Source organism: Phyllobates terribilis, unplaced genomic scaffold, assembly GCF_046119375.1.
Source record: "Phyllobates terribilis strain yellow unplaced genomic scaffold, ASM4611937v1 Scaffold_11__3_contigs__length_659146591, whole genome shotgun sequence".
Classification (NCBI taxonomy): domain Eukaryota; kingdom Metazoa; phylum Chordata; class Amphibia; order Anura; family Dendrobatidae; genus Phyllobates; species Phyllobates terribilis.
Window position 1 is genome coordinate 259,333,922 of NW_027362771.1, and position 23,030 is coordinate 259,356,951.

Genomic DNA, 23,030 nt, shown 5'->3' on the forward strand with positions numbered 1-23,030 from the left:
ATGAGGTCGGCGCTGTCAATGTCCCTTCGGGAATGCATGCGCCTTCTGGGTCAAATGGTGGCAACTATGGAAGCAGTACCATTTGCACAATTTCATTCCCGGGATCTCCAGAGCCTTATTCTGACCCATTGGGATCGATCGCTAACTTCTCTGGATCGCTCGGTCATTATCTCCCGCAGGGTGCGAGAATCTCTTGGATGGTGGTTACATCCGGAGACTCTATCCGTGGGGAAATCCTTCCTTCCTCCGAGATGGTCGGTGGTGACAACCGATGCCAGCCGGACAGGCTGGGGGGGAGTTTGGAACAACCTCTGGATTCAGGGAGTCTGGTCGCCAAAGGAGTCGTCTCTCCCGATCAACATTTTGGAGTTGAGAGCAATATTTCTCTGCCTCCAACATTGGGCGGTCTTATTGAGCGGTCTACCGGTCCGGATCCAGTCGGACAACGCTACGGCTGTTGCGTACATCAACCACCAAGGCGGGACGAGGAGTTCCAGTCTCATGTCGGAGGTCTCTCGGATCCTGGTCTGGGCCGAGTCCAAAGTTCCAGCAATCTCTGCAATTCACATTCCAGGGGTGTTGAATATCTCGGCGGACTTCCTCAGTCGCGAGCAAGTGGACCCTGGGGAATGGAGTCTCCATCCAGAAGTGTTTTCTCTGCTGTGTTCCCGTTGGGGGACTCCTCAGGTGGACTTGATGGCATCCAGGCTGAACGCCAGGGTTCCGACGTTCATGTCCAGGTACAGGGACCCGGAGGCGGTGGCGGTGGATGCTCTAGTGGCCCCGTGGGGTCAGTTCAAGCTGATCTATGCGTTTCCGCCGATATCCTTACTACCTCTGGTGATCCGACGGATCAAACTCGAAAGGGTATCAATAATTCTGATAGCACCAGACTGGCCGCGGAGGACATGGTATTTTACGCTGGTGTCTCTTCAGGCGGCACCTCCGTTTCCGCTGCCCCTTCGCCCGGACTTGCTCACTCAGGGGCCCATTCGTCATCCGGACCTGAGGTCCCTTCATTTGACGGCGTGGCTCTTGAGATCGAGATCTTGACCCGTCGCGGTTTTTCGCGCAAGGTCATTGCTACCTTGCGGGCGGCCCGGAGTCCAGCTACGTCCAGGATTTATCACAGAACTTGGGAGTCTTTCTATTCATGGTGTTCTGGATCCTCAAGAAACCCGAGGGTTTTTTCCATCCCCAACTTCTTGGCCTTTCTGCAATCTAGTCTGGCCAGGGGTTTGGCAGTTAGTACGGTGCAGGGACAGGTATCTGCTCTTTCCGCACTTTTTAGGAAGGCTATTGCCTCTCGCAGGGATGTGCGCTCTTTTTTTCGCGGAGTCGCACGTCAGTTTCCGCCACGGAGGGCAGTTGTGGCTCCATGGCGGCTTAATCTAGTCCTGGAAGCCCTTCAGCATAGGCCTTTTGAGCCTATGGATTCTGCTAAACTTTCACTACTTTCTTGGAAGGTGGCCTTCTTGGTGGCAGTCACCTCTTTGAGAAGGGTATCGGATTTGGCAGCACTTTCTTGCTCACCTCCTTTTCTGGAATTTTTTACAGATCGCGTGGTGCTTCGTACTCGGGAAGATTTTTTGCCTAAGGTAGTGTCACAATTCCACATTAATCAGGACATTGTGTTGCCTTCTCTTTGTCCAGGACCTAAGAATCCAAGGGAGCGGGCCTTGCACTCGTTGGACTTAGTGCGGGCATTGAAGTTCTATCTTACGATCACCCAATGTTTTCGGAAGTCGGACTCTCTTTTTATAATTCCGGCAGGTCGTCGGCGTGGTCAACGTGCTTCCAAAGACACGATAGCTCGGTGGATCCGTTCAGCTATCCTGGAAGCGTACCGGCTCAAGGGCGAGCCTTGTCCGGTTAAAGTTAAAGCTCATTCCATGAGAGCCATTGGCTCATCGTGGGCTTTTCGTCAGGGGGCCTCAGCAGCGCAGCTCTGCCGGGCGGCCACCTGGCGCTCCGTTCACACCTTTACTAAGTTTTATAAGGTGGACGTAAGTGCTTCAGCCGATGCGGCCCTGGGACGCAGGGTCCTGCAGGCGGCGGTAATTTAAGTTATCCCTTTACTTAGTTTTCCGTTATTTTAGCGCGGTTTGCGCTCTTGCCTAAGTTTTGGGGTATGGAAGCTTCTGCCTCTATTTCCCACCCTTAAGTAGGTACTGCTTTAGGACGTCCCATGAAGTAGAGAATCTGTGTCTCCCTTCCTTCCCTTCTGCTGCTGAAAGCCGGATTTTGGTAAGAACTTACCTGTAAAATCCTTTTCAGCGAAGGAAGGAAGGGAGACACAGCACCCTCCCAGGGCAGAAGTGTGTTGTTGTGTTTCTAGATGCAGCGCGTCTCCTTCCTGATGTCGATCTTCTGGACTGGATTTAGCTCTCTACGGCTCTCCTTCCAGTTTCGCCAGCTCTACACAGTTGTCAGGTCCAATGGGGTATGCCTAAGACTGTGTGTTTCTATTACATAACCTGTTTTCTCTCATTTCTGAAATTTCAGAAGGGGATATGTTGTTCTGCTGGTTGGTCTGCTCTTCCTTAGCTTGTGTACGGACTGATGAACATGGGAGTAGGAGGAGCCTATATACTGGAGGGGCCGGTCGTCTTTTTCCAATCTGAGGTGACTATCCTATGGGGCTCCGCCTACCCACGAAGTAGAGAATCTGTGTCTCCCTTCCTTCCTTCGCTGAAAAGGATTTTACAGGTAAGTTCTTACCAAAATCCGGCTTTTATCATCTTTAACCCCTTAATAACATCTGACGTACTAATACGCGTCTGTGCCCTGGGACTTAAGAGCCAGACCCGTATTAGTACGTCATCGCGATCGCGCCCGCACACAGGCTGTGCGGGCGCGATCGCCGCCGGGTGTCAGCTGATTGTCACAGCTGACACCCGGTACTATGTGCAGGGAGCGGTCACGCACCGCTCCCAGCACATTAACCCCCGCGATGCTGCGATCGAAGTCGATCGCGGCATTGCGGGGGCAAGGGGAGGTGATCGGCGATACTCACCTCCTCTTCCGGCTTCCAGCGCAGTCTGCAAAGGCTTCCCGGGTGTTGCCATGACGACCCGATGTCGTCATGACAACATCCGGGTCACCAGAGAGTAGGAAGATTGCTTGGACATGCGCAGTGCATCTCCAAGCAATCTTCACACTGTGCACTTCTGACAGCCTTCATGGCATAGGGATGGTGCTCCATTCCTGTGCCATGCAGGCGATCAGAAAAAAAAAAGTGAAAGTCCCAGAGTGGGAAAAAGTAATAAAGTGTATAAACTGTGTGAAAGTGGAAAAAAAAAAAAAAAAAAAATGTGCAAAAATATTATAAAAAAATAAAAAAAATAATACACCAAAAATAAAAATATAATGTACCCATCAATAAATATTATTATAAAAAAAATAAAAAAAAAACAATAAAAGTACACATATTTGGTATCGCCGCGTCCGGAACAACCTGACCTATAAAACTGTCCCTCTAGTTAACCCCTTCAGTGAACACGGTAAAAAAAAAAAAAAAAAAACCAAGCAAAAAACAATGCTTTATCACCATACCGCCAAACAAAAAGTGGAATAACACGCGATCAAAAAGACGCATATAAATAAAAATGATACCGCTGAAAACGTCATCTCGTCCCGCAAAAAACAAGCCGCCATATAGCTCCATCAGCCGAAAAATAAAAAAGTTATAGCTCTCAGAATAAAGCGATACTAAAAAATATTTTTTTCTATAAAATAGCTTTTATTGTGTATAAGCGCCAAAACATAGAAAAATGATACAAATGTGGTACCGCTGTAAACGTACTGACCCGAAGAGTAAAGCTGCCTCATCAATTTTACCACACGCGGAACAGATTAAAAAAAAAAAAAAAAAACAATTCCTGAATTGTTGGTTTTTGTTTATTCTGCCTCCCAAAAATCGGAATAGAAAGCGATCAAAAAATGTCACGTGCCTGAAAATGGCACCAATAACAACGTCAAGTCATCCCGCAACAAAACGAGCCGTCACATGACTGTCTGCCAAAATCTGGAAAAATTATAGCTCTCAAAATATGGCGATGCAAAAACTAGATTTTACAAAAAATGCGTCTTTTAGTGTGTGACAGCTGTCAGTCATAAAAACCCCATATGATTCTGGCATTGCTGTAATCACACCGACCCGAAGAATAAAGTCGTCTAATCACTTATACCGCACAAGGAACGGCGTCAAAAATAAACTCTTGAGTTAGGATTGGGCTAGGGTTGTGCTGGGGCTAGGGTTGTGCTGGGGCTAGGGTTGTGCTAGGGTTAGGGCTGGGGTTGGGATTTTTTTCAAAAGTAAGAAAAAAAGATGACGATATGGCGACTAGTGTTGAGAGCAAGTGCTCGCTACTTGAGTTTGCATCGGGTGCTCTGGTATGCATTTAGTATCGTGGGTATTTGAGTGACATGCTCGAGTCTCTGCCCCATATGCTTCGCGGCCAAAAAACTTTACGGGGATTGCCTGCCATGCACGAGCGATCCCCGCATGTTTTTTTTTGGGTGTCTAATAACCGTGAAACATGCGGAGCAGGGACTCGAGCATGTCACTCGAGCACACGCTGTACATGGTGCATACCTGAGTACCCGATGCAAACTCAAGTAGCGAGCACTTGCGCTCAAGAATAATGAAAACTTATTCAATATGATGACCTAATGTAAACAAATAATGTGCCGAACCTCTGGGTTCAAAATGTTCACTATACACCTTAATAAAATCTTTGAGGGGTATAGTTTCCAAAATGGGGACACTTGTGGGGGAGCTCCACTGTTTAGGCACATCACGGGCTCTCCAAACGCGACATGGTGTCCGCTAACAAATTGAATGGAAAATCGGCTCAAATTGTTAGCGGACGCCATGTTGCGTTTGGAGAGCCCCTGTGTGTCCAAACATTGGAGCTCCCCCACAAGTGACCCCATTTTGGAAACTAGACCCCCCAAGGCACCTATCTAGATGCATAGTGAGCACTTAGAACCCCCAGGTGCTTCACAAATTGATTCGTAAAAATGAAAAAGTGAAAATAAAACACTTTTTCATTTTTATGAATCAATTTGTGAAGCACCTGGGGTTCCAAGTGCTCACTATGAATCTAGATAGGTGCCTTGGGGGGTCTAGTTTCCAAAATGGGGTCACTTGTGGGGGAGCTCCAATGTTTGGGCACACAGGGACTCTCTAAATGCAACATGGTATCCGCTAACAAATTGAATGGAAAATCGGCTCAAATTGTTAGCGGACACCACATTGCGTTTGGAGAGCCCCTCTGTGCCCAAACTTTGGAGCTCCCCCACAAGTGACCCCATTTTGGAAACTAGACCCCCCCCAAGGCACCTTTCTAGATGCATAGTGAGCACTTGGAACCCCCAGGTGCTTCACAAATTGATTCGTAAAAATGAAAAAGTGAAAAAAAAAACACTTTTTCATTTTTATGAATCAATTTGTGAAGCACCTGGGGTTCCAAGTGCTCACTATGAATCTAGATAGGTGCCTTGGGGGGTCTAGTTTCCAAAATGGGGTCACTTGTGGGGGAGCTCCAATGTTTGGGCACACAGGGACTCTCTAAATGCAACATGGTATCCGCTAACAAATTGAATGGAAAATCGGCTCAAATTGTTAGCGGACACCACATTGCGTTTGGAGAGCCCCTCTGTGCCCAAACTTTGGAGCTCCCCCACAAGTGACCCCATTTTGGAAACTAGACCCCCCAAGGCACCTTTCTAGATGCATAGTGAGCACTTGGAACCCCCAGGTGCTTCACAAATTGATTCGTAAAAATGAAAAAGTGAAAAAAAAAACACTTTTTCATTTTTATGAATCAATTTGTGAAGCACCTGGGGTTCCAAGTGCTCACTATGAATCTAGATAGGTGCCTTGGGGGGTCTAGTTTCCAAAATGGGGTCACTTGTGGGGGAGCTCCAATGTTTGGGCACACAGGGACTCTCCAAATGCAACATGATATCCGCTAACAAATTGTCGGCTCAAATTGTTAGCGGATATCATGTTGCATTTGGAGAGTCCCTGTGTGCCCAAACATTGGAGCTCCTCCACAAGTGACCCCATTTTGGAAACTAGACCCCCCAAGGCACCTATCTAGATGCATAGTGAGCACTTGGAACCCCTAGGTGCTTCACAAATTGATTCGTAAAAATGAAAAAGTGTTTTTTTTTTCACTTTTTCATTATTACGAATCAATTTGTGAAGCACCTGGGGGTTCCAAGTGCTCACTATGCATCTAGAAAGGTGCCTTGGGGGGTCTAGTTTCCAAAATGGGGTCACTTGTGGGGGAGCTCCAAAGTTTGGGCACAGAGAAGCTCTCCAAACGCAATGTGGTGTCCGCTAACAATTTGAGCCGATTTTCCATTCAATTTGTTAGCGGATACCATGTTGCATTTAGAGAGTCCCTGTGTGCCCAAACATTGGAGCTCTCCCACAAGTGACCCCATTTTGGAAACTAGACCCCCCAAGGCACCTATCTAGATGCATAGTGAGCAGTTGGAACCCCCAGGTGCTTCACAAATTGATTCATAAAAATGAAAAAGTGTTTTTTTTTTTCACTTTTTCATTGTTACGAATCAATTTGTGAAGCACCTGGGGGTTCCAAGTGCTCACTATGCATCTAGATAGGTGCCTTGGGGGGTCTAGTTTCCAAAATGGGGTCACTTGTGGGGGAGCTCCAATGTTTGGGCACACAGCAGCTCTCCAAACGCAACATGGTGTCGCTAACAATTTGAGCCAATTTTGCGTTAAATTTGTTAGCGGACACCATGTTGCATTTAGAGAGCCGCTGTGTGCCCAAATATTGGAGCTCCCCCACAAGTGACCCCATTTTGGAAACTAGACCACCCAAGGCACCTATCTAGATGCATAGTGAGCACTTGGAACCCTCAGGTGCTTCACAAATTGATTCATACAAATGAAAAAGTGTTTTTTTTTTCACTTTTTCATTGTTACGAATCAATTTGTGAAGCACCTGGGGGTTCCAAGTGCTCACTATGCATCTAGATAGGTGCCTTGGGGGGTCTAGTTTCCAAAATGGGGTCACTTGTGGGGGAGCTCCAATGTTTGGGCACACAGGGACTCTCTAAATGCAACATGGTGTCCTCTAACAAATTTAACGGAAAATCGGCTCAAATTGTTAGCGACACCATGTTGCGTTTGGAGAGCCGCTGTGTGCCCAAACATTGGAGCTCCCCCACAAGTGACCCCATTTTGGAAACTAGACCCCCCAAGGCACCTATCTAGATGCATTGTGAGCACTTGGAACACTCAGGTGCTTCACAAATTGATTCATAAAAATGAAAAAGTGTTTTTTTTTTTCATTGTTACGAATCAATTTGTGAAGCACCTGGGGGTTCCAAGTGCTCACTATGCATCTAGAAAGGTGCCTTGGGGGGTCTAGTTTCCAAAATGGGGTCACTTGTGGGGGAGCTCCAAAGTTTGGGCACACATGGGCTCTCCAAACACAACATGGCGTCCGCTAATTATTCAAGCAAATTTTACAATCAAAAAGTCAAATAGCGCTCCTTCCCTTCCGAGCCCTGCCGTGCGCCCAAACAGTATTTTTTCCCCAAATATTGGGTATCTGCGTGCCCAGGGGAAATTGCACAACAAATTTTGGGGTCCATTTTTTCTTGTTACCCCTGTGAAAATAAAAAAAATTGGGTCTAAATTAACATTTTTGTGAAAAAAGTTAAATGTTCATTTTTTTCTTCCACATTCAAAAAATTCCTGTGAAGCACCTGAAGGGTTAATAAAGTTCTTGAATGTGGTTTTGAGCACCTTGAGGGGTGCAGTTTTTAGAATGGTGTCACTTTTGGGTATTTTCTGTCATAAAGACCTCTCAAAGTGCCTTCAAATGTGATGTGGTCCCTAAAAAAATGGTTTTGTAAATTTTGTTGGAAAAATGAGAAATCGCTGGTCAACTTTTAACCCTTATAGCTCCCTAACAAAAAAAAATTTTGGTTCCAAAATTGTGCTGATGTAAAGTAGACATGTGGGAAATGTTATTTATTAACTCTTTTGTGTGACATATCGCTCTGATTTCAGGGCTTAAAAATTCAAATTTTGAAAATTGCAAAATTTTCAAAATTTTCGCCAAATTTCCGTTTTTTTCACAAATAAACGCAAGTGATATCGAAGAAATTTTTCCACAATCATGAAGTACAATATGTCACGAAAAAACAATCTCAGAATCAGGGGGATCCGTTGAAGCGTTCGAGAGTAATTACCTCATAAAGTGACAGTGGTCAGAATTGTAAAAATTGGCCCGGTCATTAACGTGCAAACCACCCGCGGGGCTTAAGGGGTTAAAGCATCATTCCAGCTGTTTTGTTGTTGTTTTTTTACCACTGGAGTGGTGTCACTAATGTGAGTTCCCTGCTCCTAGTAATATACTTACCAAACCAGCCGCCATCATCTTCTGTTTTTGGCACCGCTCCGGTCATCTTCTGCAGCTTCTAACTTGCCAGATCGCTCCAGTTTTTTCTAGAACAAGGCTCTCAGACTAATTTGAGAGCTTGTGACAGATACCTGTGACTTCCAGTCAATCACAAGTTGCCGTCACAAGATGGCGGATCTGTACTGGAACGGCGCTGGGAGCAGCTGAAGACTGCGGCTCACAAGTATATTACTTGGGGCAGGGAACTTACATTAGTGGCATCACTCCAGCACTGAAATGAAAAAAAAAAGTGCTGAAGTGGTGCTTTAAAAACAGCAGGTTTAATTTTTACCACTTTCTGTTTCGATCAGTATACTTCTCCCATAGGAAATTTAAATAATGCTCGGAAATCCATAGCTCAGAGTATTCTGAAGTCTATTGGTACTCATCCAGTAATACCATGTTTTGATGTATCATGTATTGATTTCTATCATGTATTGATGATGTGAGGTCTTCCATATGCATAAAGTCGTTCACCTTTGCAAGCCACATTTTCCAACTTGGGAGAATGCATTCTCCAGCGGCCATCACCTAGAAGTGCAGTAAGGAGGATCGCTTGAAGGTGGAGATGGGAATCCCACAGTGGTAGAGAAGGAACGGTGCCAGGCCCAACTTTTTAGTCATGACTTTTGACAGTTGACCAGAAAGGCTTTAGGATCTTTCAGGATCAAAAAATGTGGAGGAAGGAGCCCTCAGGTTCACAAGCTCTCCAAGAAGTTAGAGCATGTAGATCAGGGGTCCTCAAACTACGGCCCACGGGCCACATGCGGCCCGCGGAGGATTTTTATCTGGCCCGCCGGGCTGTGGGCGGAGGAGAGCGGTGCCAGCGCCCGCCCTTCTCCCTCCTGCTTGCTCAGGGCCCCGGCAGCCGGATACTTACCTCTCCCCGTGCCTCTGCAGATCCGCTGTCTTCCTGCTGTGCGCTCCCTGTGACGTCTCAGGTCTGAGGGTGCGATGACGTCTTTCCACCGCGCCCTCCCCTGAGCCGTCACAGGCAGCGCAGAGCGGGAAGACGCCGGCGACGCTGGAGTCTGGACCCGAGCAGCGGCAGCAGGTCAGAAGTGAGGTGAGTATTTTGATTTTTTTTTTTAATGTATGGAGGGATGGGACATAATATGGGGGGGGTGACATCCTGCATGGGGCATTATATGGGGGAGTGACATGCTGCATGGGGCATTATAAAGAGAGGGGGTGATATCCTGCATGGTGCATTATAACGACAGGGGAGTGATATCCTGCATGGGGCATTATATGGGGGGGTGACATGCTGCATGGGGCATTATATGGGGGTGACATCCAGCATGGGGCATTATATGGGGGGGTGACATCCTGAATGGGGCATTATAAAGACAGGGGAGTGATATCCTGCATGGGGCATTATATCGGGGGGTGACATCCAGCATGGGGCATTATATTGACAGGGGAGTGATATCCTGCATGGGGCATTATATGGGGGGGTGACATGCTGCATGGGGAATTATATGGGGGTGACATCCAGCATGGGGCATTATATGGGGGGGTGACATCCTGCATGGGGCATTATATGGGGGGGTGACATCCTGCATAGGGCATTATAAAAACAGGGGAGTGATATCTTGCATGGGGCATTATATGGTGGGAGAAAGGGACATCCTGCATGGGGCATTATAAGGGGGGAACAGCCTGCATGGAGCATTATAAGGAGGGAACAGCCTGCATAGGGCATTATAAGGGGGAAACAGCCTACCTATTGAGGACCTATGCTGCCTATTGGGGACATTTACCTGCCCATTGAGGACCTATGCTGCCTATTGGGTACAATACGTTCCTGTATTGTTTTTTTTACTTCAAAATAAGATATGTGCAGTGTGCATAGGAATTTGTTCATAGTTTTGTTGTTTTTTTTAATTATATTCCGGCCCTCCAATGGTCTGAGGGACAGTGAACTGGCCCCCTGTTTAAAAAGTTTGAGGACCCCTGATGTAGATGATTATGCACTCTGTACCAAATTTATACCCCACTTCCTGAAAGCATGATCTATTTGATGATTGGAGTAATCATAAAATCTGCTGTCTTTTTTTTGTAGTAAGAGAACTTCCCAGGTCTGCTTTCCATTGCAGTAGGAAGTTAGGATGGGGTTGTTCCGGTGGGGTGGTAAACATGTAATAGGCCATCAAGTGATTATGGTGCAGGGAATGTTTTTCTAAGGAAAGTGTTACAAATTGTGTTTTAACATGCAAAAAGTTAGATTTTGGTGCTCTTGAAGCAAAGAATTGTCTAAAGACCCTTTTAATAGTGGTTGACCAGCATCCGTAAGCGACTATATGCTACTTAGAAGCCATCCCACACTTGTGTTGCACACAGAATAATTAGTAATAGATCCTTCTGTGCGCATAGGCTGTGATTGTTCTTGGCAACACATGTCCTATTTACACAGAAGAATGTACAGTACTGTCGACAACGAGGATTTTTTTTAAACAAGTCAAAAGTTTATTTCACCCCAGAAGCGAGCACTTTGTTCATTCATCAGGTGATCAGCAGCTCATTACACTGCACAATTATCCGGAAATGAACCTTCCGAGCAGTTTATTTTCTATAACCTTTTTGAATTGTAGCACCATTACTGGAAAAAAAAATTAAATGTGAATCTAATAATGTATTATATAATAGTACTCTCCATCAATTTTGCTACATCTTTTTGTTCGGCAAGATGGGTTATATACACTCCTCAACATTGAAATTTTGAAACCAAGCAAGAAAAGTCTTGGAATTATGGAATTCAAAGAATCGATGGATGTGTTAATGATATGTAAATGATGGAAAAGTAGAAAAAAAATTTGAAACGCCTCGATTTATTCAGGCTCTAGTATCAGCGGCATGCTCAGAAATACATGGAGTTATACACCTTGGCATGCTATCAGTGAGGTTATTAATGTCTGAGGAATGTCTTGCTATGCTGAAGGCACTCGGGCACGCATATCAAGATCCGCTGCTGGCAGCTCCTTTTGCAATTGTGAATCATTGATGTCTCAGATGTACTAAAGGGGAGGCAAGTTTGGCTGCTCACAGTTGTGTTGAAGAATGGCTCCTGGGACACTTGAATGGCCATACCATTAATTCCATGACCAAATCAATGTAAGGGTTTTGACGGATAGCACTCGTACCGATGTTATTCTATGGGGCTGTGTACATGTCTGTCTTTTTTCGCGTGACCTGAGGAAAAAAAATCAGAGCATGTATGATTTGCATCCAAGGATTGAATGGCACTCGCCCATTCATGATTTTCACAGACTGAATATAATAGAAAAGGTGAAGAAGCTTTTTTTTTTTTTTTTTCTTCTCTCCATCGAGAAAATCTGATCCCACTCTGATCAGAGTCTAATTAGCACAATCGGGCTGTTTTTCTCAGATGCAAAGAAAATGGTCGTCTGCATCTGACCAAAGTGAAGAGTGAGACAACGGTAAAACTCTGATGAAGATCGCAATGCTCGGACTGGCCGTCAGCTCTCCTGACCCAAGTGTGACGGCATGTATTTCTATGCAGTCATCACACTATGTTTAGGAGAGCCAATGGCAAGTCCGGCATTGCGTTGCAATCTTCGTCCTAGTTATGCAGCCGTCTTACTTTTCTCTAACACTGAGTTGTTAGTCCCACAGCGTCTCTAAAGCACATCTTGGACATCATTGATCAGCAATTGGAAACTGAGCTGCCAGCAGTGGATCTTGATTTGCGTGCCCAAGTGTTTTTAGCGTGGTAGAGCTGTACTCAGACAACCATGAATAACCTCATTGATAGCATGGAAAGGCGAATAAGGCCATGGTCACACAAGTGTATACAAAAACCTGTCCCAGTCTCATCCAGAAAGAGAAAAGTGGGCCAATTTTTTTCTCACATGACATTTATGTGCAGTCCCTGTTTTTACTCATTATTATTATTATTGCAATGTATCTGTAAAAATCAGTTGCCATACTGATGGTCTGCATGGCACCTGTTTTGTTTTTTTTTGTCTTGCACCCATCCGATTTCGGAGTCAAATTACAGCATGTTGTGATATTTTTTTTACTCATGCCAAATACAGCTGAGGAAAAATAAGAAAATCTGCACTACCTCATTGAATATCATTAGTCCGAGTGCAATTCCTTCTTTTTTTATATTTATTACATATTATAACATGTCTATCAATCCTGTGATTTCTATAATTTCATAACTTTTCCTTCGGAGTGTATACAGACGAAACCACACCAGCGATCTTTACCTAAACACCTGAGCTTGAAGCAAGGTGAGTACATTACCTCTTATCTCAGCTCATTCCTGCTGCAAAGCAGCTCTGCCCTTTTGGGCGCCTTCTCTTTTTCTGTGGGGTTTTTCGTAGTGTTGTATATAATCAGTATATTATGTGCCATGATATATTTACCTATTGGGGAGGTAAAGCTTTTTCTGTTAAAGTATTTTGTACCCTCCTTAAATGTTCCCTTTCATTCTTTAGAGCATTGTTCGGCATATAAACAAGACCTTTTATAATTAGATATTTAATCTGTTCTCTTTTAGCATGAGTGCTATGTAGGTTGCCTTTCAAGAAGCTCAGGCATGTAGGTGTGTATGTAGGTAGCAGGTTTATGATTCACTACTAAGTCATCACAGCAGTGTGCTGTTCCTGCTTTTCTTAACCAATACATGCAAGCTCCAGCAAATGTCTCTGATGTTGGCAGGTTTATGCTGTTGAAGAATATGAGCAATGACTTGGTAAGAAAAGTATAAGATTTGTATGCTTAGAAAAATGATCTACTGCAGAGTCAGACAACCTTTGGGGGTGTAGTCAGATGGTACAGCTTAGGCGCCGTTAAAACCAGGGCTGTGGAGTCGGTATAAAATGGACCGACTCCAACTCCTAAAATATATAATAAATTGGGTACAGTAATTCAATGCAGTTTGTGGGGAATATTTTTTCATAAGAATTTGGGAAAGTTATGAAATGTCCTATAAATGTCTGTCCTATTCCTGATCTAAGGGTCTAGACTTTTAGCTGAGATGAATCTGTGCTACAGTAAATTTATCACTTACACATGAGCCATGTATGAGGGAGTCGGAGTCATGGAAATTGAGGAGTTGGAGTCAGAGGTTTGGCTTACTGACTCCACAGCCCTGGTTAAAACCGGGTCAAAAATTTCATCCAAAAAATGCATGTGATATTGTTGCTGTTTTATTTATTTTTTCGTGATTTTCAGTTTTTATATTTTATTTGCACATATTGCAAATGACATCTTATCAATAAAATATGCCATCACTTGCAGATTGGTTGGGATCTAACCAAAGGTTGGGCACAATGAAGCAGTGCTAATACATTGCCTCGATGGCCATGCTGCATGGTAAAAGGAAGGCGCTGTAGTACAGAGCGCGCCATGACTCCTTTATACAAGCGATCGGAGGTGGTTTCTATGGTTCCGTTCTGACCAATCATATCATGTATATTACATTTTTTTATTATGCCATATTATATTTTTATCTGCTGAATCCTTTTCTTATTTTCGTAAAACCTTCACCTCTTCTATTTCGCATTTGGGATGCATCGCGGAAATAGAAAAATTCTCCATATGTAAATCCCACTTTAATTGCTTTTTATCGTGTGCACGGCATGGGCTTTGAATATCTTTTCCTTCTGTCTGCTGTGAATTAGTCACTGTCATTGGCCTGAAGCTAATGTATCTCACAATGTGAAGGATGTGCTTTACTGCAGGCTGCACAATAAAATGGAAGTGTTGCTTTTTCTTTATGGAAACCTTGAGCACTTTGGGGACGAAAATTAAAATGACAGTGCACTGTTTTTACCCGCCTCCTGTCCCTGGCAATCCTGTGCCCCTGCGATTGGGCATTTTTCTCTGTCCACTGGTATATAGCATGTACGCTGTGCTGATGATGGGTGTTGTTGCTCCTTGGCTCTGAGCATTGTATGTTTGTGTGAGGGGTGGCCACCGGAAATGTAAGATGCACGATGATCGTGGAGACATCCTACATATAAAAGCTTCCTTAGATAAACCAGCCCATGGAGGAGTCGGCTTGGCTTAACCTCCATCAAGGATATTCTGTTTCTGGAATATATTGTATTATCCCATTGGATTGATTCCTACATTTTCCTAAGAGCATTTTGTATGACCGTGGGAAAAAGGAGCTGGCGAGGGAGAGATGACATCTACCCTGCTCACATCTCCAGCCATTCAGTTATCACAGAGCTGCTGCTGCTTATTGCAGCCCTTTCATTCTGTGCTTAGGAACACCCCTGTGCTGGAAAGGAATGGTACTTCCTGCTTTCATAAACAGTCATGTGTATAGTTCAGCCAGGCCTGATGCCTCTGGAGCTTTCTTTTTCTGAAGAGCACCAGTGAATTTGCCGTTTTTTTTCTTTTTTTTTTTTTTTCTTTTTTTTTTTTTGTGGTGTGAAGGTGCCATCAGTTCAGTGGCCTTCTCCGTCCCCCCAGACAGGATTACACTCCGGCTTCTCATTACACGGATCCCTGTGCTTCCTTTGGCAAGTCAAGACACAGCAGACAATCGTGGTGGGGATTATTTTCTGATTTTTCCAGAAACCAAGGAGAAGATTGAGCTGCTGATGTCAGTTAACTCCGAGAAGTCGTCCTCTTCAGAAAGGTACACGTCCAGCTAAGGCCTGGGAAATTTACGTTGTACGGAGGGCTGGAGACTGGCACCTATTTGGCATTGAATGGATGAATTGGCATTGATTTTGTTTTGAGCTGACTGCTAGTGTCGGGCAGTGTAGAATTGGGATTGTACGAAAATAGATATTGGGATTTGTGTGATGATTGGTATTCATTGTGTGATCGTCGACTGTCTTGGCCGCACGTCTCTTGCTGTACCCTCTGTCTGTCTCAGATGCTGAACTACATGAAATGCAGGCGGCATGCAGGGAGTGCCCATTACAAATTGCATTGAAATGCTGAGATGGATAGGTTGCTCACATACATCAGCATGGATGCTGTTTGACAAGTCTGTGAGTGTTTACCACATACACCGCAAGCATTTCCTTACCTCCGCACGTACGTGATAAATATTTCCCTCCTGAGACATTCGGCAGGCTCATCCGATGAATCTCAAAAATATTTCATGTTCTAGATCATCTCATTACTTATACTCTTATATCATGGAAACTACTATACAATAGTATTTGACCCAAAAAGTATCATTGAAAACTGAGGCTCTGACATCTTGGGCAAAACAGCAGGTGACTTGAATGATAAATGAGATACTGAAGGTTCGCTGGTTAATTATATAATGGAACATTTAATCATTTTTCTGTTATTTTACAAGGTTGTCTAATTCTAAAATAATATTCCTTTGGAGCATAAATATTATTTTTATTCTGCTTTGTTTCCCACCCTCCCACCCATTTTTTTTCTTCTTTCTGAATGCAACCGGTAATCTAAACAATGGATGTTTTCGATTGTGGTTGCCATAGCTACGTCCAGATACATGTACGTTTTATTTTTCCTGTATTCTATACCGGATACTAAAATAGAAATTCATTGCGTCACTACCTAATTGATGATTTGTGAAGTTTACAAAGCATTCAGGTTTTATGTTTAAAAATCTGAATATTTGATTTACACTGTAGGTGTATGCATTGTTTACAGTGCTGGGTGCATTCATAGACCTGGAAATGATGGACATCCGAATAACAAAAAAAAGTTAAGGTTTGTTTTTTGTTTGTTTGTTTTATTGTTTTTCAAAGGACAAATAATGTTTTCAAATTTGTCAGAGTTTCAGCAGTTTAATCTACAGCTTAACATTAGCAATAAAGTAAAAGTGAATTTAGCAAATGTCACCCACCTACTGTAAGGTAAAAAAAACAAATCTGCATGGAAATTGACGTGTTGTGGATTTTAAATCGGCAGCATGTTAATTCATTTTGCAGTTTTTCACCACACATTTCACCCTTTGGAAATGCATAAGGTGAAATCTGTTACAAATGCACAACAAAATCCATGTGCAAAATCAATTTTTGCCATGGATTCACAAAATCAGGCCTTAAAAATGTGTAAACATACCCTTAATAATTAAAAGTACCCCTTTAAAGGGAGTCTCAGTAGAATCAACCCCCTAGGCCATCTACATTGGCCTGAAGGTCATAGAAAGTTGAATAATAATATTTTTTTATTTCTATAGCGCCAACGTATTCCGCAGCACTTTACATTACATGCCAAAAGGAGTGAGGGCCCTGCTCGGAAGCGTACAATCTATGAGGAAATAGGGGAGACACGAATGGTGAATGGTAAAAAGTGCTTGTATTGTGTGGTCCAGCCATCAATATAAATAGGGTATGCACATAACGCTGCATGAACTGGTCACCGGACAGTATGTGTACAAGTAAAGACATAGAGGGCTATTAAAGGGAACCTGTCACGTCCTAGCTGCCCTCTAGACTGCCCCCATAGCGTTGTTAGTGATGCAATATGCGTCACTAACTAGCTGTTTTCATGAAAATTGGTGCAGCTATAATGATTTTATAACGTTTAATATACTTAGATCCTACCTGCCTTTTCAGTCATAGGGGCGTGCTTGTCATATTGTCATGGGCGGGCGCAGCATTCACTCACTGCTGGCGCCGCCCACGTATTTGAATCCTGCTCCCGGCAAGCGCTGATATTGTGGGGCGCAGGCGCACTTGTATATGTCTGGCCGCCTGCGCAGTGAGGCTGTGTGATTTCGAGCTTCATTGCGCATGCGCGGGGAATATAGTGCGTCATTGCGCATGCTATAGTGTAGCTGAAAATTTGTAGTGATGGGCCATGTTGCGGTTTCAAAGTTCTGCAGAAAACTAGAATAAGAGTAAAGAGTTAAAAAGGAAAATTATTAAAAATGCAGAAACACAGCAACACAATTATAAAAACATTTCAGCTACACTATATGTCTTCATACCTTGTTGCTATTTATTCTAGCTGATGTTTCTATGCATTATGTGTGGTGTTTATCTCTTTAATAGCAAGCTCCGCTTGCACAATCCGACACTCCTGATTGTGCACCAGAGGGTTGTGTGGTGCGCATGCGTCCCGCGGCGATCATCCCTGCCGCGCTCCCGCCTGTCTTTATGCTACTCTGCGCTCTCACCGTGCGCGGTCAGGTGGCTTGACGGCTGGGGGACGCGCCTGGGGTTTTGGTCGGGGCGGCACGCATGCGCCACTTAACACACACCCCCGTGATCACGTGGTGCCGGTAACGCACTTGCATGTTTCCGGCCGCTTCCCGGCACACATAACACTCGGCACATATGGGCCTTATCTACTATATGCCATACTTCCTGCCCTTGATAAAGCGGACAGCCGTACCGCAAAACGCGCGTCGGGCGTTTTGTTACCCCACCGCCGTCTCTCTATCCCTGGTAAGCAATCTGTTTAACAGCTCCACATACATCAGGAGGCTTTCATGTTCATGCAGCTCAGCGCTCACTATCCACACCTGCTCAGTTTGGGGTCCCCCCCCTCTGTTTGCATTGTGCTCTTTTGCCAAATTTTGGGCCACTGTGCTCTGATGCATTGATCATCAGTGTCTATGGATTAGCTACTCACGTACTTGTGAGACACCTCTGGCTATTTGGGCTTAGTGCAATAATGGGATTTTGGGAACACTGTATCTCTGATATGGTGTTTTTATGTGTGTATCGTTTAGAGACTGTATGCTTACACTACTTGCCCCTGTTAACAGTCCTGTTATAGGGCTATATACACTTGTATGTATTTGGTCTTGCTTCCACCTTCTATACTGTCTCTTTTTACTCTTTTTCAGAATAGAAATTTAATAAAATTATTTTGTATGTATATACCAGTTTATCTGTCTTATTCTCCTAGTGATCCTCTGTTGATGTTAAGCAGCTGAATCGCCGGCTGGAGTAGTCGGTGACCACTCTGACCCGTGCTGGGTAGAACAGGCAAGTAGTTTCCTCTATTAGCAACTACCTGCCTGTTTAGTTTTTAGGCTTAGTGCCCACGATGCAGAAATTTTCCTGAGCATTTCTGCATCTCCTTGGCAGAAAAACGCATGCGGTTTTTACATGCGTTTTTGACACGTATTTGATGCGTATTTGCATGCATATTTGCCATACGTTTTTCCAATGCATTGTATAGGCAAATACGCATGCAGAAACGCACAAGAATTAGTCATGTCCGTATTTTTTCTGCGAGTAAAATCTGTGCAGAAAAAATCCTGACCATGTGCACAGAACTTGCAGAATGTCATAGGAAGTCATGGGATAAAGTATGCAATGCGTTTTGGAGCGTTTACGCGCTGCAAATACGCACCAAAAACGCATCATGGGCACACAGCCTTAAGCTCATGGTAAAAAAAAATATATATATAGTTCTGAACAACCCCTTTAAGATCTCTGGGCAGCGCATAGATCTCCCTGAAAATCTGCCTCCAAAACTTGTTGTAAATGAAAACAAGTGACCTGTAATTGACAGTCTGCTTTCCTGACCTTACTGCAGAGCTGTGTGTAATTATAACGAACACAGTACAGCAGAGTTGAACTCTTTCTCAATTCAAATACATCTGCAACTGTAGCTCTCCTGTCACAGTGCTGTAGACCTGTGACTGATTACAGATAAGGGCCTGTCAAATGTCAGTGATTTTTCTCGTATCCAAAAATCGGTCCGCGTTTAATTATTGTTTTTAATCTGCGTTTTAGCAGAGTTTGGTTAGAACGTTAGTTTTGGTCAGAGTTTCATCAGTTTATCTCAGATGAAAAAAAACTGAGTTTCCCAAGCTTCTCATGAAAAGAAAAAAGTCTGTGAAAAAGGGACAGCTCACAGATGACATTCAAGTGCTGTCCGATTTTTTTTTTTTTTTCACAGACTCATAGTCTTAGTTTGGCGAGTTTGATTCAAGACTCCGATCAAACTTGAATATGTCTGTGATTTTATGCGAACCAGTCAGTCGTCAAAAATACATGGAATTGTAAACAGCCCCAGGTACGAGTTCTATTCATGAAAAACATGAATATTGCTCGTCTGAGAAAAAGTGAATTTCAAATGGGTCCTAACACTTCTTCAGCTTCCATCTCACAGGTAGCCAGTGTGGGGAGCACAGCTGAGAAGAGAGAGTTGAGCTACAACTGCAAATGTGTGTGTAATGTTCAGTTCTGCTGTACTGTTATTTTTGCTCCTACACAGCTGCACAGTAAATTCGGAAGAGCAGACTGTCAATATGTATCTCACACTGGTAATACTCCCTTACATTTAACCCCTTTACGACCTTCGACGTATAGGTACATCCAAGGTAGTCTCACTGCATTTGATGGGGGCTCTGGCGCTGAGCCCGCATCTTTCCCTGCACATGACAGCTGATCTGATCAGCTGTTATGTGCCTCTAACAGCCACGGGTGAATCCACCATCCAGCCGTAGCTGTTAACATGTTAAATGCCGCTGTCAATCTCTGACATCAGCATTTAACTCTCGCGATCTGGAAGCGCGTCATAAGACACGCCCATTGGCGCCCTTGTCACGTGATCGTGGGGCGCCAGTGGGTTGTCATGACACCCAGGGGTCTGCAGAAGACTCCTGTGCCTGTCATTGTGAATCTGAAGCCCTGCTATGTGTAGCACAAGCGATCAGACAATCGCAGCTTCAAGTCTCCTTAGGGGACTTTTGAAACAAGTAAAAGGTCAAATTAAATATATATATATATATGTTCAAATCACCCCCCTTTTTGCCCCATTCCAAAAAATACACATATTTGGTATCACTGCATTCAGAAATTTCCGATCTATCAAAATAAAAAGTTATAAAGTAAATGAATCCTATTGGTAAATGGTGTATCGAGAAAAAGAATCAAATCTCCAGAATTAAGTTTTCTTGGTCGCCTCAAAAAAATGAAATAACAGGCAATCAAAGCATCATATCTACCCCAAAATGGTATCAATAATGGTATCAATAAAAACGTCAGCTTGTCTCACAAAAAATAAGCCCTCACCCATCATGAAAAATTGAGACGCTACGGGTCTCGGAAAATGGTGACATTTTTCTTTTCTTTTTTCTTTCAAACTTTTTGGATTTTTTTTTCACCACTTAAATAAAAAAGAACCTATACATGTTTGGTATCTGCATACTCATACTGACCTGGAGAATCATAATGGCAGGTCAGTTTTAGCAATTAGCGAACATGGTAAATCAAAAAAACAGTTATGGAAGTTCACTTTTTTTTGCATTTTTCACCACACTTGGAATTTTTATTCCTGGTTTCCAGTACACTATATGGTAAAATCAATGGTGTCATTCAAAAGTAAAACTCGTTCCGCAAAAAATAAGCCCTCATGCTGCTATATTGATGGAAAAATAAAAAAAGTTATGACTCTGAGAGGAAGGGAGAGCAAAAAAACTGAAAATCGCAAGGTGGTGAAGAGGTTAAAATTAGCTCTGGTGGCAGATTCTCATTGAGATCTTAGGTGAGAGAGTCGGGCCCAATGATCTTAACAGCTCCTTTTACATATACATATAAGAAAAAACATGGATCTCTCTGGAATAAGACATCTGATTGCAAATACCAAGGTGTCATTTTATACAACTTCCTATGACCTGCATGCCCATATACAGTAGATGGCTTAGGAGGGTTGTTCTTACTGACAGTTTCCCTTTAATCTGCCAGATAGATTTATTTCAATCAGAAATATGACAGGTGACCATATGAATCCTATTCAAAGTGCAGTGGAGATTTTTTATTTATTTATTTTGTACTATCTTGATTTGATTAGTTTGCTTCTATTTGTTACTTTATTTTTTTATTTTTTTTTTTAATGTAAGGAAGTGTTAATAGTATACATGTGCCCATTGCCCTCTCTGAATATGTAATTAAGAGTGTCCAAACCCCAGCTACCATGGCAACAGAAAAATATGTCGGTGGCATCTTTTCATCATCCCTGTAGGCATTCTGTAGCCGTGGGCTACCCATTCTAATCAATTAATGGAACCAGTCAGTCACTGAAAGCAACCCGCTCTTGTCTGTCGCAGCAATAGTGGTCACAGAACACTCCTTCATGGCAAAGAGAGAACACAGCGGCTGTCGAAATATTTCTTAAAATATGTATACCCGAAAGCTACCGGTAAATACTTCTTACGTCTAGCTTCCTACCAACAGCGGGTGCAGAGGAGTGTGGTGGTTGTAAGAAGCTAGAGTGATTGGTGTGACCGCACTGTTGGTGCATTAAAAGTATTGGGTCACTGTGAGGGCATAGTAATGGTTAGGTACAGTAACTACTATGAGACTGCCCTACAATCTCCACGGTCGAATTGAGAGGTGCAGTTTAATCTTAAGAGCCACAATAACTGCCACTTAAAGACAATACTGTTGCCATACTATGGGGCACTGTAACAGTGTGGGCACTGTAAATGCTATAACTCTGGAGTCACTGTCAGGGTCCTTTACTAGTGTCATCACTATATACGTGAGATATAAGAGATGAACACCATATATTTAAATCAGGGCTGTGGAGTCGGTAAGCCAACCGTCAAACTCCGACTCAATTTCCATAACACCGACTCCACAACTCCGACTCCCTCATACATGGCTCATGTTTAAGTGATAAATTTACTGTAGCACAGATTCATCTCAGCTAAAAGTCTAGACCCTTAGATCAGGAATAGGACAGACATTTATAGGACATTTCATAACTTTCCCAAATTCTTAAGAAAAAAATATTCCCCATAAACTGCATTGAACTACTGTACCCAATTTATTATATATTTTAGGAGTTGGAGTCTGTCCATTTTATACCGACTCCACCGAAATGGACACTGACTCCAACTCCACAGCCCTGATTTAAATTGCATATTTTTGTGAAAAAAGGAAACGAAACCTGTAAGTTTGTATATGTGAGAATGTATTCAGGTCATAGCAGCCTGCTCATCTATCTCTTTGGTTTTCCTACCAACCTATTACCACTAATGTGTCTTGCTGGAAGTACCAACGAGCAAACCATTTTCCTGCCATTTTTTTTTTAATTTTTTTTTAAGAGTCGTTAAGTGATTTGTTATGTCATAAATATATATTATAAATATATTATAGATTTTCTCACAACTCTGCTGAAAAATTACTGTGGGCATTCTTACCATGTTAGTATGCAGAGGCATTCTGCCCCACATTCTGATCTTTATATGGCTCCACACCATAATAAAAATGCAGTTTTAGAGCATGAGAAAATATTCCAAAAACTACTTATAGGCGAAAACCCCAAACACATTTTCAAACCTTTCAAACAGCTTTTCATGTTCACATCATGGCAAACCATGGAAAATGGGGCATCCGACAGCTGTCAAAAAATACCACTAACCCTAATAAATGTACAGTGTTAGGAAAAGTCCTATTTACTTACTTGTAGGTCTTAGTGCACATTGATTTCAAGTAATATTTTTAACCTGAAAGCTAGAAAAAGCTCCTGATATATACTTTAGAGATATTAATTGAGCTCCATACCCATTGGGGCCACGTGTTGGCATAATGTTATTTTAATGTATACGAAAGTACAGCTTAAAGTCGGTGATAAACTGTTTTGGTTGCCAATAGCAACCAATGACAGTGACATTTTAAAATTTTAAGAAGT

At 43.2% G+C, this 23,030-nt stretch overlaps 1 protein-coding gene across 8 annotated transcripts in view; it reads left to right on the plus strand.

The window, feature by feature from the left end:
* The window catches only part of SRPK2 (SRSF protein kinase 2), a 172,452-nt gene that overhangs the window by 71,746 nt on the left and 77,676 nt on the right, over positions 1 to 23,030 (plus strand). Inside the window, exon 1 of one of the 8 annotated variants that reach the window (XM_073652242.1) lies at positions 13,154 to 13,176. The exons of 6 other annotated variants lie outside the window; for them this stretch is intronic. In XM_073652242.1, the coding sequence (XP_073508343.1) occupies positions 13,169 to 13,176 (8 nt within the window). In that variant the 5' untranslated portion in view covers positions 13,154 to 13,168. Of the gene's footprint in view, positions 1 to 13,153; positions 13,177 to 14,456; positions 15,076 to 23,030 lie in introns of those variants that run through there. One more of the 8 variants, XM_073652241.1, reaches the window with a different exon arrangement.